The following is an 18,445-nucleotide window of genomic DNA, read 5'->3' on the forward strand; positions in this document are numbered from 1 at the left end:
ACTACAGAGCAAAAAGGCAATAATTGAATCAGCTTAGCATCGGTATAAATAAAAATTTATTGTTAAAATATGCAGAACAAACAATTATTTACCGTAACAATTGAAATCTCAATTTATTAAGGACCTCTTCATTAAAACCTGTAATAATTCTGATTTTCCGCTGTCTGAGTGAAACTCCACACTTATCTGAATGATGGTTTTCTCTTATAAGAATCGTCATCCCTCTAGTGTAAAAACCATTACATTCTACCGCAACTGCACTATCGAGGCTGTTTGATATACATTCGGGATACAGTAAGGACGCTACTGCCAGGAAATCACAATCACAGTATCGTTTGTTGCCTTTCTTCTTGGAACGCACCACATAGAACTCGTTGATGCGTTTCACAAACTGGGCTTTTGTTGTTTGTATTGCCATTAGTTCTTCATAGATATCCTGCAAAACCTGATAAATTAGATATAACGTACAAATTCTAAATCATCGCAGAATAACATTTACGAAATTATATGGCAGAGGTGGCCAACTTCATGCATTCTGTTTACCAATAATTTCATAGCTTGAACACTTTTTATCGTGCCTTTTATGTTCATAGTTAGGGAGTTCCTAAATTCAGCTAAAATTTGATTTTGCTTAGTATGGAGAGAAAATAATAACTTAGTCATGCAGTTGGATTAATTTGTTTGTACCAAAATAATGAAGCCCAGTGTTCAATAGCAGGAAACCTAAATATAATGAGGTGATCACTTTATTATAGCTGCTAGAGTTGAAGGGATTAATTTATCAACTATTGCCAACCTTCATCTATCAAAAGGTACCTCATGATAGAATCAAGTTAACATGTCTTATATACTAGTGAATTAGTATTTAATATTTATAGTGGTAGTTATAATTTATAGTGGTAGTATTTAATATTATAGTGTTAGTTTCATTTCATTTTTATAACCGTCGTTGAACAGTCGATGACTACTAATGTTCAACTCCGTAGCCTTGTCATTTTGAACCCATCCAGAAGACAACTCCTGGATCAGTACCCCCAAAGGTATTGATTTGTAAGGGGAACGTGGAGGACTTTGCGACTCGACAAATTTAATGCGTATCAGTAACCATTTACTGCACGGGGAGTGTTTGGCCGGCCTGTGGTCGAACCTACAAACTCTCAGACATGGGCCCAGTGCCCTACCAGCCAGGCTACCCAGCCCTAGAGAGTCTTGTTTGGTGAAAATAAACCTAGATCACAATTGTTGGTATCTTTGATTGTAAATCAAAATTTTTCTAGTGATCACTTTTTTTAAACATGTGGCCACTTTTTTCGAAAATTGAAAATTTTTAACGATTAAAAATACTTAATACTGTACATTCCTTAAAAAAAAGGTAAACATTATGAGGTTTGCTTCTAAAATAGTTTAAGAAACAAGCGTATATAATAATATAAAATATTCATGATATTTTCAAAATGCGCATTTTTGAGGAAAGAAGTGGTGCGGATGGTTCTTATATTTAGTCGCCTTGTGGTGCCTCTCTGGACTGTCAGAATGAAGCATTTCCCCAGGCTCTCATAGGTACTAAAAAGTACCTATACAAGAGTACCCTACATGTCCATGTGGTTTGCAGCTATTAGAGTTAGAAAAGTTGGGAAATTGAGGTTAATGCTTTTAACTTCAATCATTTTTTTATGTTGTCTATTGTATAATTGTTACTGATATCAGCTATCATTAGAATTTAGAAACAAAACTTAAAATTTGTGGACGATTAAACTTTTAATCAAGTAGAAGTTGTGTTTGTTACCCTCTATCGAGAAAGCCATACCCATGCTCTTCAGAAATGCAAATAAAGTTATAAGAGCTCACCATCTTACTAGATGAAGGGCCGCATGTGTATATTGAAGAAACAGTTTTTTTTTTAAATAGAAGTGCATTTATTTGACACATCAACAAAGCAAAAATAAATAGAAATAACGGATTAGTATAAACCTTAATTACGAACAAGAAACTATTCTCAACGAAAATCTAAATTTTCAAACTAATTAACAAATTTCAAAAGTTTTTTTATTTTTTCTTGCAGTCCTCTTGAGACGTCATACAAAATCAAGCATCACTCGCTGCAGTCAGTGTGCGGGTGGGTGACCACTTGGATCAGTCTGCGTTGGGACCGAAGGTGTGCAGTATGGGTCCTCATTAAACTGTTCTACCGTAAAGGGCTGGTCGTCGGGCTACCAAAGCGGGGGTGACACCCCCTCTGCAGAGGATCAAAATTGTGATGGCATGTCTTCGGATCATCCTCAAGGATGTTTCCCAGACCGCCGCCAATAGCCCATTGAGCAGCTCTAAGTGGTCCCGCAGTGGACTGATCGTTAAGAACGGTTCCCAGCAGATCACCGAAGTCAAGCATCACTGGCTACGGTCAGTGTGCGGGTGGGTGACCACTTGGATCAGTCTGCGTAGGGACCGAGGGTGTGCGGTATTGGTCCTCGTTAAACTGTGCTACCGTAAAGTGCTCGACTTCGCGCGCAGGTCGTCGGGCTTCCGAAGCGGGGGTGCCATCCCTTCCGCAGAGGTTCAAAATTGTGATGGCATGTCTTCGGATCATCCTCCGGGATGTTTTCCAGACCGTCGCCAATAGCCCGTTGTGCAGCTCTAAGTGCGACGTAAATGAACTGCAATCTATGACGTCATTGGAGCTCGGATCATCAAGAGGAAGTCATAAACGCCTCTTATTGTACTGTCATCTGCTGATAATAGAGAAGAATAAGGTGAATATGTTTTTATTTAATTCATGCTTGTGTTAGCCAGATATTCTTTAGACTCTATGGCCAGCCAGATGAGCAGATCTCATTTTGGTTTGAATATCGTCAGAGAAGTATGAGCGTGTTGCAAATCATCTATTACAGTCACCCTTACAAGATGACGCAAACAAGAATGCGCATTTGTTAATTGAGAAGAAAAAAGATCTATAAAGTTTACCCAAGTGATTCCGAATTCCGGAACTGTCTCCCAAGGTATAAGTGTAACTGGACACTGTGCTTCAGTTAAAACGATGTGCGCTGATTCAGGGTCACAGTAGAAGTTAAATTCTGCTACTTCACTTATATTTCCAACACCTGAAAGAAGAAAAATCATTATTATCTACTACCATTCAAAATAGGAATAAAAAATTTTTTTTGGAGAGTGATGAACGCAAAACTTAACAGCTTGAATGTCTCAAAAATGACCGACAGTCTTTGGAATCTGAAAAAGAAAAACAGAAGGAGATAGAAATGTATGGTTTGTCGTTTTCTGCTTAGGAAGGCAAACAATTTATCTTCCCCAAATTAGTTTCAACGTTCTCCAACAAAAGACGCGCTTCACTAGAAAACAATAAACCAACGCTTTCTATTCCATGTTAGAACATTCCACGTGATATAGCCCTTAGAGAATGCTGCTCTGTTGATGAAACTTATAGCTATTCTCAGTTACCACCTCTATCTGTTGACAATTTTAGTAACTCATTTCAGTACCGTCTTTACGCATCGGAACACCCGCCCGAGGGCCCCAAGCACTCAGGGGGGCCCTTGAGAATCTTACTTTTTATAAATTGTAATTAAAAAAACTAAGAAAAAACAAAATGGCCTTATATATTTTTTAAAATAAATATATTCTATTTTGTTTTTTCTTTCTACAAATAGTGATTGATTATCATACAAAGAACAATAATTTGAATAAGTTTATCCCCAAGAAAAATTAAAAAGGCTAATTTTCTACTTTCTAATGAAGTTTTTATGTGGATTCAGTTTTTTGGGGTAATCATTTAAATTTGTTCAAATTAATGCATGTGTCAAAAATGCTTTATTTAATGTATGGAAGTTTTTTAGTTCGATTTTAAGTAGTATGATCTGTTATAAGGTCCCAAAGCATTTTTGTGCCCGGGGTACTGCATGCTATTAAGGCGGCCCTGACTCATTTTAAAGCGTGGTCAGAACAAACTGGTTTCCGTAACATAACACTACGAACTAACAACTTCTGTTTAGCTTTGAGCGATTTTCCAAATCTCCGGTAATTTTAACATACCTGTTGTGTTTATACCAACTTTTTTTTTTCTCCAGATAACTTACATTTATAGTTTCCACCCATGCAAAATATGGATTTCAGATTCTTCGTGAAATCTGGATCTATCCTGTGGGCTATAGATATGTTAGTAAGAGGGCCTATAGCTATCAAATGTATCCTTCCTGGATATTTCCTTGCTAGGGTAATCAGAGCAGAAGATGCGGGTAGGTCAGATTCTTCCAGACTCCCAGTCGAGAATTCATGTGCTACATTCCCGAAACCATCTGTTCCGAACACATTCAATTCGACTTGAGATTTTAAAAGTGGTCCTTTGCTGCCTCTGTGCACTGGAATCTACAATAAAAACGGATTTTGTACAATAAGGCAACTGAGATGAGAAGTGTTTCTTAAAAAGGATGCTCTCTCCACGTCTCTAAATTTAGGTTCTGTTTTTGGATATTTTCACATTCTATGATTTTGAACAGGTGGCCGAGCGGTAAACGTGCCTGACTGTGGTTGCGGGTTCCAATCCCGCTTAGGGCTCTGTGTGTTGTTCCCCGTTGTGTGAATGTGGCCCACCCTATAAACGGATATCTGTGGCGTGGGTAATATTGCTCGCCTCCGGTGACTTAGGTTCACAGGTGCCCACCGGGTAACGCTAAATGAGCTACACTTCCGGCATCTTCCAAGGTGAAGGACGCAGTGCCTACCGTGGAAAAAAGAATAATTTTGAAAAAAAAATTTTTTTTCTTAAAACGTACCTTAATATCATACATACTAAAAAATTTTAAATTTTTGCGCAACTTCTTACAGTTATGAATAAATTTACATACGTATGCATTCGTATTTCTCGAATCTAAAAATTGACTAAAGATTAGAACAGGCCAGGGCTCGAAAAACCGCCCGTCCGCCCATCCTCGGCGGCCAAAAATTCCCCGCGGACAACGAATTTCTCGAATCCGACGTCCGCGCGGGCTGCCATTTTCCCGCTGATGTTCGTGATACATTTTCAATTTTTGTCATTAGAATTGATGTTTTCTCCGTCTGGGGGTACTTCAGCGGTTGAAAGGGGCTTTTCAGCAATGAACTTTAAAAAAAAAACACATTACGTAATGATCTTAAACAAGAAACGTTAAACGCAATTATGAACATCTACCTAAATAGAAAACCCCTTTCAGATTTCTGTGCAGAAACCTCTGTATATTATTGGCATGATTGTGGAACTGGCAAACGTCCTATTTGATTCATTTAGAAAGCGCAGAACCCTCGGATAAATTGACATTCCAGATAACTTGACCTTCGTCATTTAAATTATTTCATAAAAGAAATACTATATAAAATAATAGAAATACTATTAGTAACCTAGTATTTCTTTTATTACTGTATAATGTAATCCTAGTAGCAACTAATTAATTGTGCAATTTATATAAATGTTTGTAATAAATAAGAGAAAATTATATTTTTATTTATTTAGAAGCGGCGGGTTAGTTTCAAAGGAGGACGGGTACATTGTTGGACAAGCCGTCCTCGGGGACGGGTAAAATTTCTGAGTTTTTTCGAGCCCTGGAACAGGCTAAACATTGACAAAGAGATGTAAAACTTTTACTAAGTGGATTTATCAGATTTTGTAACCAAACGTCACAGCTAAAAAATATTCAAAGAAAGGTTTCTTGTTCCTATTTAGTAGTACCCCTAAATGTTTTTCTTTTATAATAGAACAAGAAAGTTCTTACCTGCTTCTCGTTGCAAAGGTGCAGCAATTTCAAGATATTTGAGCAGACATTATCTAAACTTGTGTTTCCAAAGCAGCACGTTATGGCAAGTGTTTTCGCCACACTTTTGTCTGAAAGAGCGAGCAAAATTGCAACTGCATCGTCCCCTCCACCATCAGTATCGATAATTAGCAACTCTGGTTCCCTGCCTGTCATGGATGCTGCAAAAATAAAACTCGATCCATAAAGAAAACAGTATAGCAAAAAAAGCGGACAGATGTTATATGCTATCTATTTCTCCAGATTTATAACATACATTAGGCCTCGTGTATGTATGTTACAAACGTCACGCAAGAGCTGCACAATTGGCTATTGGCGACGGTCTGGGCAACATCCCTGATGATGATCCAAATATATTCCATCACTATTTTGATCCTCTGCAGAGGAGAGAGCTCCCCTGCTTTGGTAGCCCGACGATTTGCGTGCGAAGTTGAGCATTTCACGGTAGAACAGTTTAACGAAGACAGATATCGCGCATCCTCGATCTCTACGCAGGCTGATCAAAGTGGTCACCCACCCGCTTACTGACAGCAGCCAGTGATGCTTGACTTCCGTGTTTTACTTAGAACCTTGTCTTTACGATCAGTTCACTTCGGTACCATTATTGCAGTTCCTTTTTTAATGCATTATTAACACGCACTAAATTAAATGTTTTAATTCTGTGACCTAATGTGGACGAAATAAAGTTACATATCTGTTTCCTCTTTGAACCTTATAGCATACAGTGAATGGTCCCTCTAGAGGATTCTCTCGTGAAATACGGTCCCACAGTGACTGATCAGTCCAGAAAGACAATCATCACTGACTGCTTTGACCAGTCTGCGAGGGGACAGTGGTATCGTTGAACTGAACGATCATAAAGGGGAGGAACTTCTGCAGAAGACAATTCTTGAGTGGTTTCCGTCGCCAATAGCCCACTGTGAGCCATGATCGCTCAAGGGATTCGCCTTCCAATGAGGTGAACCGGGTTCGAATCCAGCATATCATCCTCAGGGATGTTTCCCAGACCGTCGCCAATAGCCCATTGTGCAGCTCTAGTGCAACGTGAACGAACAAACTAGTGCCACGTAAATAAAGTCCTGTCTTTTTCTAAACTTGACAACACTTTGTAATGAGTACCTTCATGTATTTGTGAATCTTTAAATAAATAAGTGTTTTCAAAGTTATCTCAATACTAGCAAAATATTTTCATTGTTGAACAGATTTTAAAAATAATTTCTACTACGATTGATTATGTATTTTCAGGAAAGGCGATTGTGCACTAAATGTCAATGCTGAAATTAAATTATCCAAGACATATAAGTCTTTACTGTACTTTGACTGTTCTTTTTAACAATAAATTAATTTCCGTTTTAGGTACGCAAAACAAAAAAAAAAACAGGATTTTGACTCAAATCTTTTGAACATTTTTTATTTTTATTTCTGATAGGTTAATATTGTAATGTAAGATATTGTATTCAAATTTTATATTTTTGTCTAATAATTATTCATAGTTTAGTTACTTTTAAGCTAATTCTGTTTGTAGAACAAAATGCAATTATTTCAGTAATGTTTTTGAAGTAGAGTATTTTAAATGGGTAAATTTATGAATAAATACTAAGTATAAAAAAGAATGAATTCATGTTTCCAGATATGTGTGGTTATTTTCCAGATATTTTTATAAAAAATATCGATAAATATTTATAATATTCTAACTGAAACATAGAATATTCTATCTTCTACAGTTCTGTTTTTTTTTTAATATTTATTTTTTCAAATAATGGGTTTTGGGGCACAGAAATAATTGTAAAACGATCAATCAATGATTGTTAAGTGTTTTATGTTAATTAGTAAATTTCTTTTGTATTCTATTTGAATCATACAGTAAAACCTCGTCGTGACCGGATGGATAGATATTGAAAGTAACACATCTTAAATTATCACAAAGAGCTGTTTAATTTAAGGCAGCACATCTAAACTAAACATGTATCCATCTAAAACATATAATCGGCGACAAAAATAGTCCTGCTCGGATGATCTCCTCCTTCTCAGTTACTTTCAATCTTTACACATTCTAAATAATAGATTTTCTTGGTAAGAACTATGCGCGATTTTTAAAATTATCGCTAACACCAAAATGACTTCAAGTTAAAATATTTTTGTAATAATTTACAAAGATTGTGTTTAATGAAGTTACTTTCTTTCTTAACGGCACTGAAAGAAGTTGCTCATTGCCTTGTGACCACAACACACAGTTCATAGGGTGGGACACACAGAGAAACTTCCATTCGCAATCTATAACTCTGAAGAAAAGAATAAATCGAAAAAGCCGCATTTATTTAATTATGTTAGAATCATCAAATTTCGCGCGTATCGATTAGATCCTGGAAATAAATTTAAAAGTTTTTTAATACAAATTTCGGTCTGGACCACGATCCTGATTCGGCCTAAGGGTTCTCACATTGTTTTCCTCCTTAAGTCTATCTGAGTTAACAAAAATCTTAATAAATTTACTTAATATATATCGACTCATGCTATAAGTAATGGCATTGTTGGCGACTCTAAATTATCCTCACCATGAACCGATTGTTTCATTTTATCTCTCGCTGTACATATTGTTGATTCCCTAAATACACTCAATAATTATCATAGTAGGGGGCGAAGCTTCCTAGTTATTAATAACTAGGAAGCTCCGCCCCCTACTTGCTGGCGCTCGCCAACCCCCGGAACTGCTTTCGCAGTTCATTTCGGATTGCTTCGCAATCCAATGCTCGCTATGCTCGCTCATTGGACACGTTCTTAACGTCTAGCTTTTGTATACTTTTTTGAATATTGAAGTTCCGAAAACTTTTCACTGTAGAAAATTCCAAACCTGTACATTTCAATATTAATTTGAAATTGCAATTGTTAATTTGGGCATTTGGTGATACAACACTTATAGAATTGAAGGATTTGTTACGTCAAGCGCTCAGGTATCATAATTTTGATCTAGTTGCGCTTCTATGTTATTTTGATTTATGTTGCTAAGTTAACTTTCAAAAAATTCTACGGCTGGCAACAGCATTTTTATTTTTTAAGTTGTTTATTTTTATTTCTTTTAGAATTCGTTCTTTTTTTAGCGAAATGTTTTTTTACCTAACAGAATTCTTTGCCGACTGTTTTCTCTATAATTGAAGAAAATAAAGTAAATATTTAAGTGTTGTGAAAAGAATCTTATTTAGTAGTACAAAGTACTTCAGAAAAGCGCTTTCGACAAAATACTAAAATAGAGATCTACTACTCACTTCTGCCTAGCTTAATAGTATGAGATTATCGCAGCTGAATGGAGCAACCTGATAATGCTCACTCTGGTTGTTGTNGGTTCTCACATTTTTTCCTCCTTAAGTCTATCTGAGTTAACAAAAATCTTAATAAATTTACTTAATATATATCGACTCATGCTATAAGTAATGTTATTATGGCCAGGCATTGTTGGCGACTCTAAATTATCCTCACCATGAACCGATAACACTAAAATTGTTTCATTTTATCTCTCGCTGTACATATTGTTGGTTCCCTAAATACACTCAATAATTATCATAGTGTTGTTATTAATAATGGTGTGTCGATTTGTATTACGTTGTTTCACACACCCTTTAACACTTTGAACGCAGTTTAAAAAATTAACTAAATAAAATTATTTTTAAAGAAGGGTTATAATAAATATGTGTTTAAAGGTTTTTAAGAGCAAAACATTCTCACGATCATTGTTTATTTTACATGAGTAACTAAAATTAGTGTCACCTCCCTTTATGTATTTTTCCCGTTAGAAATGAATTTTTTTTTAAAAAATAGGCATATTGCACCGAGTTGCATTTCTTTAAAGGAAAATGTGATCAGTTTGACTGCCTAATTAAATTTGAAGACACCCCCATAATGATTCTGGGATTCGTAAAACTTTTTTCAATATTAATATATTTCAACAAACTGATATCAATACAAACTTTTTTCAATATTAACAATATCAATATTTTAAATACACTTTTATCAATACTTTTTTCAATATTATAAACTTTTTTCAATATTTTTCTCATATTAACTTATTTCAAAATTTTTCTCATATTAACTTTTTTTAAAATTATTCAAAAAGGTAAGACATTTTTATCTAAAATTCTATAGTGGAGATTATGCCTTTCACCTTTATTGCTCCATTATGACCGCCTTGTCATGAAACTTACAATAGATGTAGTCAAATCAAGAAGAAAAAAATGTTCACCAATGGGGAAAAGCGGTTGAAAAAACACTTGGGATGTTTATCAACCTTTTGTTCGATTCCATGACTTTAAGGCCAATAAATAAAAAAATCAATCGAATTTTGAAAAAAATCAATCGAATCAATTTGATCGAAATTTTCTTATTTTACAAAATATTGTTTAACATTTCAAACGTGTTGAAGCATTTTATGGGGTTTATTTAGAGAAAGCGGTAAAATCCCTTTTTGTTTGCATTTCATACAGGAATCCATGACGCCAAAAATGAATTGACGAGAACAGAAATTTCTAATGCGTGGAACTATGATGTGACAAATCATACGTTTTGCCAAAGCTGGATTTTTAGGCAGCTCGTAGAAAATTCGGAGGATGACATTCCTTGAGGAAGAACTTAATATGGGTACAGCTAAGAGAGAACCACGAAATTAAGGATGAATAATTTTCTTTTCGTTGATTCTGAAGCTGGAAACATGAATTAAATATCGGATAATTTGGACAACGTGAAAAATATAAACAATACAGCAATAAATTGTAAGGAGAACGGAAATCAACAAACCTTCTTATATGATAAAATCATTTGAAATAATTCGATAGTAGATAATATTTTTTAAAAGAAAAAGGTTTATCCATTGCTATTTTAATTATGTCTGGTATTTATACCTGTTTTGTGTTGTTCAAGTATTTAAATGGGAATTTTCTATTGAACGAATTTTCCATACAACGAACTTCGTTAAATGGAGGTCCGACTGTATAAGTAAATGTAAACCAAATAAATGTCGCTTAAGTCACCACATACAAGAGTTTTCATTCACGCGCAGTTAGTCTCGAGAATGATTACCTATTCAGAACATTCTCTTTTTTAATAATTTTTTAAAGTGTATTAACAATTACAGTCCAAAGAAAAAATCGAGAAATTTTTTTTAAAAAAAATTAGGTTATTATTTTTTTTTCTTTACTGTACTCAAAAATAATGAAGACAAATTGACTCAGAAAATAACCATTTACTGAAATATATTACTTTTGAATTCAAAATGAGTGTAGAACAAAAAGTTTTACCTGTTCATGAAAACCTTTATGACGCTAAACGAGTCATAGTAGTTCTTATGGAAAATATTTTCAGTTTTCCAATCATAAATGGATGCCTTTCTGTTTCTAGGGTAAATTATCTTTAGTCATTCTTCTTTTTTATCAATTTCTATTCTGTTAAAATCATAATCAGAACTGATAAATTTGATTCTATATCTTTTTTGTTGAAAGTTTGTTTAATAAGTAAAGAATAATTCTCTTAAATTTTTTTCTGACAGAAACAATTAAATAGCTCTTTGGTAGCTATAGAATGATTTGATTTTCTTAAAGAATGAAAATTTTGCAAACGATAAAATTAACTCTGTCTAAAAATAAAAAAAGAAGAGAAAAGAATTTACTTTGTCGTTGTACTTGTCTAAACCGGGTGAAAGAAATTACTCTCTCTACCAATCAGAAAAGATAACAGTTTGACCTTAAAATAGCTTCTTTTTTTACAGATTAATCTGATAAAAAAAAATAAAAACAATGAAGAGAAGAAAAAAAGTATTATTTCTAATCACCCTCGTGTAGAAATATCTTGAGTGAAAACTTAATTATTCAGTAATGCTGAAAGAACATGATAATATATTTATAAAGTTTTTTAAATATTAAATTAAAGGTTGGCATAAAAATATTTAAATTATGAATTTTAATACAATCTAAACTATTACGTATTGATAACAATTATTACATATTAATATTTTAAAAAAAGTGTGAGGGAACGTTTAAAATAACTTAATAATATGCATTGCTGCAAAATTGTGATAGTATTTAAAAGAAATTTTAAGTATAGCAGTTTGAAATAATAAAATTTACTTATATCTAAAATATGTTTCGAATGTTTTGATAAAATAGATTTTCATACTATTATAAAATATTATTTCATAAAAATACTTTAAATCGCTTGAAGAAAAACTTGTTTTATATATTATGAAAAAAGAATCAATGATGAATGTTAAGCCTTATTTATTTGATGAACGAAGCCTAATCATTCTATAAAACTTTGCAATAATAAAAATAATAAAAAGTTTTAAATATCAAACAGATAAAATCCACCCATAAAAATAAAATTGAAAATTTTATATGAAAGTCTCTGAGAATATGAGAAATATTTAAAAATTAAGAAAGAACATAGTGTCATTAAAAAATAAAAGCCATATTTAAAAACCATGCATTTTCGTGTCTTGACAACATGCTGGGATAGGCTGATACTACGACTTAGCAATAAGATAGATTTTTAAAAAATTAAAATAAAGCTCACTTTATTTTGGCTTAGTAAATTATTCAAAATTTGATTTATGGCCTAAACATTAAAGTAAAATGGCTTATTTCAATAGGATTAACCCTCATTCTATCGAATGATGAACTTTTTAAGTAAACGTGAACAGGGAGTGGTTTTATTGTAAATGTTTGAAATAAATGTCACTAGATGGCGCAAAATCGAGCATTTTATCGTATGCTGGTTCTCTCTCTCTCTTTTTTTAAAATTTTTTTTTTGGGTTGCAAATAGTTTTACTCTTACGCAAAAATGTCTAAAAGCACGTTTAGTTTGTGGCAATCACACATTTAGAATTAAAATATTTATGTTGCGCCATTCATTTACAAATGGATGAATCTGAAAAAAATAATAAATTAACGACTCATATTAAAAAATATTTTTTTTTAAAGTCACTTCTTTCTTAGGTCAACAAAGAAAAATTATATTTAAGTTACTTTTTATTCAAAAGTTAAGTTTTTTTTAATCTAAAATGAATGAATTAAATTTAATGAATGAATTAATATTTGAAAAAAAAAAAACTGTATTAACATGAAGTGCAATCTAGTTCGAAAAATTGTATTGAGTGGATGAATAAAATGTATTTTATGAACGATTGAAAATTTGAACATCGATATAGGGGGGAGAGTGTGGGAATGGAGAAGAAGAAGAAAAAAAAACACGTGGTATCAGACAACTTTAAAAGTCTAGATTTGGTGACGTGGACCACGCGTGCCTCCACGTCATGTTCTTTATTGAATTTATCTGACACAGCGAGTATAAAATAATTAAATGTGCGCCCTAAACTATTTTTTTGTTTTGTTCAAATAGAGCTATAAGTTAGAAATCTTTAAACAGACTGAATCGCTTACAGTAAAATTTAAAACAATGACTTCGGAAAATTCCATTTCAATTTTCCCTCATCCCTATTTAAATGAATGAATTTATATTTGAAGTGTCACCCACTACAAGTTTAAACAAAAATGTGTGGATGAAAGTATTTTATGAATGAATGATTGGAATAAGATGGAGTGTGAACTAATTCGAGGCTACAATCACAGAGACGGAAATTTCACACATCATGAAAATAGTTAATATGCACTAGCTAACCTGCAGGATTATCCGTTGAAGTACGGCAGTGTTTCCCAAACTTATGACTTTTGTGTACCNATCCGTTAAAGTACGGAATCAAGTATTTTCCCCCAAGGGAATGTGCGCATGCATTTTATGAATGAAAGTGTTTGATTGTATTCATTAGATTGATTCTTTAGATATTGAAAAATAAATAAAGGACATTAATTTTTGTAATATTTTAAACCATTGGGTTCTTTATTGGTATTTAAAGTGATGGACCGTTTGTGCATCTAAAGTAGTGTCACTTAATGTATGCCGTACACCATAGATAGGGCTGCATTTAAGATTTATTTCCTCTCTTTTGACGTTAGAGATCGTTTATGTTTGGCGCATTGCCAACTGCTCTTTTATAGTCAAACAACTGAATCCAGCTATAGGAGAATTGAATTTTAATATTGGGTGCCGAAATTTAATTTTTAATTATTTTTAACGGGACAATTTCAGATTTCAAAAAGATTAAAATTCCAACAAACTTTTTAACAGAAAAAAAAACTGAAAAATAAATTATATTTAATCTACCAAAATATATAAGTAGAAAATTATGAAATATTTTAGAAAATATGAAGAATTTATTTCAAGATTATTTTCGAAAATGACTCTCGTATTTAGATAATTTGCGTGGGCGATTTTATGCAGTGCCGGTTTCCCATTGGGCCATGGCCTGGGCCCAATGATTAGGGGTCCCTTAAAAAAGTTTTTTTGAAAATAAAATTAAAAAAATTAAGAAAAACAATGATTTAAAAAAAATTCTATTTCAAATATATATTAATAAAATACGATAATTTTTTTTGCATAATTATTACATAATTTTTTACATATTTATTTATTACTTATTTTAGTTATTATTCATAAGTATTATTATGCATTATAATAATTATCAATGTTTTTTAAGTTCAAATTTGTCCTTTTGGCGAAAGAATTGAAAGCAGTTGAGACTTGCTTAAACAAGAAGCAAAGAATTAAATGTTACCGGCAAAGTATGAAATCCGGCATTGTATAGAATGCCTAAAATTAGCCGGCAAAGTATGAAATGATTTATATTTCCTAGGCATTCTATAGATTGCCAAATGAGATACCGGCAAAGTATAAAATACACCTCCGATTCGCTTCAAATATCACTCAAGGCTCGTGACTTTTAACGCGTGGCTCATGACTTTAGACTAATAACAAAAATTATTTTTTACTGTGCTACATGGAAATGAAAAAATTTAATAAAATTTAATGAAATGCAATTCAAAATGTCATTCAAGCCTGCCATGTTGCAACAAGTAGGTTAATTTCTTATTTTTTATATGAAAATTTTGTTTCCCTGAATAAGAAAGGCTTTAATTTCGTTTTGCAGAACTTTTTAATTTTCTTTCCACAATTTGAATAAATGTTTTTCAATGGCAGTATTTTTTCAGAATAACATTTTTATTTCTGAGAAATGCATGTTACTGTGAATGACCGGTAGTTTTACATTTATTCGATATTTTAATACTTACTGATGATAGATTAGAAGAAACATCAGTGTCTGGAGTATCGGGCAAATGCATACCGGGCAGTGGCACTTAACCTTAAAAAAACATCAGTGTAAGGTATACCGGGCAATGGCACTTAACTAGAGCTAGTATGACTGGACCTTCGGTAAATGTCCGAAATACATACTAGGTCTAGTTAAGCGCCATTGCCCGGTATACCTTACACTGATGTTTTTTTTAAGGTTAAGTGCCACTGCCCGGTATACATTTGCCCGATACTCCATCAGACACTGATGTTTCTTCTAATCTATCGTCAGTAAGCATTAAAATATCGAATAAATGTAATTATATCCACGNCTGCTTGGGTTGGCCTTTATTTAGGAATGGGAAAATGAGATAAAATGTCATAAATATTTCGGACATTCACCAAAGCGACTATGTGATTGTCAACATTCACCGGTGAAAGTTAACAACCACCGATTTCGCTCATTCACAGTAACATACACATCATTTACATAATAACCTCGCATCAGGACGTTTATTTCATACTTTGCCTAAATAGCATCCGGCATTGTATAGAATGCCTAGGCGTTCTATACAATGCCTAGGCAAAGTATGTAATACTTCTCACATTTCATACTTTGCCTAAAACCGTCAGGCATTCTATGCAATGCCGGTGTTTCACACTTAGCCGGTAACATTGACATTATTGAGACGTTTTAAATGAAGTTATTTAGTGCCTCAACTGAAGTGTCTCATAATTTTTTTTAGTGTTTTATAATTATTTAGTGTCCGTAATTCTATTTGGTCAATAAATAATTGCGAAATATTTTACTAAAAGGTAAGTGTTTGTTTATATACTCTAGAAAAAACTCACACAACTGGTCACTTTCAATCAAATTTTATATATTGTCACTGTTTAAGAGGATTATTATTTATTTTAAGTATGTTTTCTTAAATGAAAAGATACTTTTATATTTGAATAAATAAAAAATTTCATCTAAGGGCCCCAAAAATTTGAATGGCCTAGGGTCCTGATTTTATGTTAAAAATATTTTTACGAAACACAACGTTTCAAGATATTAAATGAATTCATCGAACTTCATAATTGTTCTCAGAATTTTTAAATGCATTCCGATGATGACATTTTGAATGAAATAAACTTTCTGTTGGGTGGAATACACATTTTTTTTTTAAATATGTATGATTACATTAGAAGAGATGTATTTCTAAGAACAGTAAGCAAATGTATTCATATAATATCTATTTATAAAGCAGACGTTCGAAAAAACATGTAGATTAATTGAATAAAATTTTCTTTTTCGTATCAAATAAAATGATAGAAAAAAATTTACAAATAAATGAATTGAATGGCTTAAAAAAATACATATGTAATTAAAGAAAAGCGAGTCAATAGTCCTTTTTTGTAATTTTATCTGAACGAAAATATTGATTCATTCAAATTACTTTTAAGAACACATTTCATCTTCATAAAGAAATTTTTTTTGATAGGGAGGGAGGAGAGTAACAAATTACTTTTTAATGTGAAAATAAAAAAAATGTATTTTCGAGTAAGAAATTTTAAATAACACTGCGCTAACAGAATAAATGTCTAAAAGTTATTATCAATTCTACATTGAACAATCAAATGTGCAAAATGTAAACTTTGCGGAGGTGAAATAAGCAAAAACAAACTATTACTACTTATGCAAATTATATTTTACTAGGTACCCGTCAAATTGTTAGATTCTCATTATTAAAATTTAGTAAATAATTATTACCAAAAAGAATGATAAAAACAGAATGTAAAGTAGTTAGATAAAAATAGGAAAACATTTAGATACTGAGTGCCAACAATTATTTTTCTTTTAATCCCGTTAGTGGACTGATCTTTATAAGACGCAGCAGATCATCAAAATCAAGCATCACTGGCTGCGGGTGGGTGACCACTTGGATCAGTCCGGGTAGGGACCGAGGGTGTGACGTTTTGATCCTCGTTAAACGGTTCTACCGTAAATTGCTCGACTTCGGGCTACCGAACCTGGGATTCCTCTGCAGAGGATACAGGCTTTTGATGGGTCCATCATCATCGAGAAACTTTACCTGAATTCCGCCTTAGAAAGCCATGGATTGTGCTCATACGATAGATTAATGAAGAAGCTCACATAAAACTGACGGATTTTACACTGTATTGATATTTTGTTTGAAAAAAGTTGATTGAGGAAAGAAACTTAAAATAAACTATCTATTCGATTTGGGTGGGGGCCGGTGTGTCCCTGCCTTAGTCAGGCTCTGCCTCCAATGGTGGTAATGTGTAACACAATCAAAACAAGATGACCGCAATCAACGGTCACTGCCCAAACGCTTTTTGAGAATGGGAAAAGTAATCTCCCAGTTGACAAAACACCCGTTTTTCAGTTACTTTTATAAGAGTTGTGAACTTGTAGCGATTATTCTGTTCCAGACAGCCTCCTCCCTCATTAGGATGAAAATGACATAAAATTGGGGATACATTATTTTTGTTTTCAGGAAACCATTTGAATGCGAATTGTTATGGAGTTCCACTTAAAATTTGATCATTTTAGCTAGTTCAAATGTAGTTGTGATCAGTTGTCGATAGTATGATGATAAATTCATATTGTTGCTGATAGAAAATGATGGAAATTTTACAGACACAGAAGAATCTTTGTAATGTAGTCAATTTTCAACAATAGCATTCAGAATGCGAAGGAAGACTTAACGAAACAAATGAAAGATCACTCTTTATGATTAGCATAAAATACAAAACTCATCATTGAATTAGTGTGTCGCTAAAAATAAATAAATAAGGCATGGTTGTCTCGAAATTAACTACTTCTTCTGAATTCCAAAATTAAAAACGTTTTTTTTTTCTTCTCCCTTCGGGTTAAATAATTTCCGACGAAATTACTTTTAATGAATGCGATGGATGAAATCGAAAGGTAAAGTTTAATTACTATTTAGTACTTCAGTCATTCGACAGTCGTCATCCAAACTCATCGGAATCTTTCTTCTTTTTTATTTTAAATAAAATATTAAGCAATTATTGCGTAGAAATTTCTGAGCATCGAAAGCGTAAGTTTTATAATTTAATAAAGCGATTCGATCATCGATTGGGTGAAAGCATTTCATCAAAAAATGTAAAATATTTTTCTCATTTCGTGAAAATGTATATCTATATGAACGGCAACAATTTTAAGGTTTTAAAAAAGTCAAAATGAGGATGCAATACGAGATGTCAAGAAACTAAAGGGACTTTTTGAAATATTTAAGAGATTTTAATTCTAACAATTATATTTAGTATAAATTTATGGTTTGAGTCATAGTGTTCTATTTAACAATAACGGAATTATATTTTTAAATAATGGGGATTTTCATAACTTTTTATAATATATTTTATCTACAATGAAGCTCCGCTGTTTGCTCTTTTTTTAAAAGAAAGGTTGATACTTGAAGTAAACTAAATTCCAAACTACAGGAAACCTTATA

General features: G+C 32.7%; 1 protein-coding gene across 6 annotated transcripts in view; it reads right to left on the minus strand.

Moving 5' to 3' along the window:
* Positions 1–38: 38 nt before the first annotated feature.
* The window catches only part of LOC107445196 (nucleoside hydrolase), a 50,124-nt gene continuing 31,717 nt past the window's right edge, over positions 39–18,445 (minus strand). Inside the window, exons 1-6 of one of the 6 annotated variants that reach the window (XM_043050880.2) lie at positions 12,351–12,497; positions 11,081–11,224; positions 5,757–5,956; positions 4,089–4,377; positions 2,962–3,098; positions 39–436 (exon numbers count right to left, since the gene is read on the minus strand). In XM_043050880.2, the coding sequence (XP_042906814.1) occupies positions 89–436; positions 2,962–3,098; positions 4,089–4,377; positions 5,757–5,951 (969 nt within the window). In that variant the 5' untranslated portion in view covers positions 5,952–5,956; positions 11,081–11,224; positions 12,351–12,497 and the 3' untranslated portion in view covers positions 39–88. Of the gene's footprint in view, positions 437–2,961; positions 3,099–4,088; positions 4,378–5,756; positions 5,957–11,080; positions 11,499–12,350; positions 12,514–18,445 lie in introns of those variants that run through there. The other 5 variants (XM_071182879.1, XM_043050882.2, XM_016059540.3 and 2 more) reach the window with 5 other exon arrangements.

The sequence above is a fragment of the Parasteatoda tepidariorum genome, chromosome 6, assembly GCF_043381705.1.
Source record: "Parasteatoda tepidariorum isolate YZ-2023 chromosome 6, CAS_Ptep_4.0, whole genome shotgun sequence".
In the NCBI taxonomy this organism is placed as follows: domain Eukaryota; kingdom Metazoa; phylum Arthropoda; class Arachnida; order Araneae; family Theridiidae; genus Parasteatoda; species Parasteatoda tepidariorum.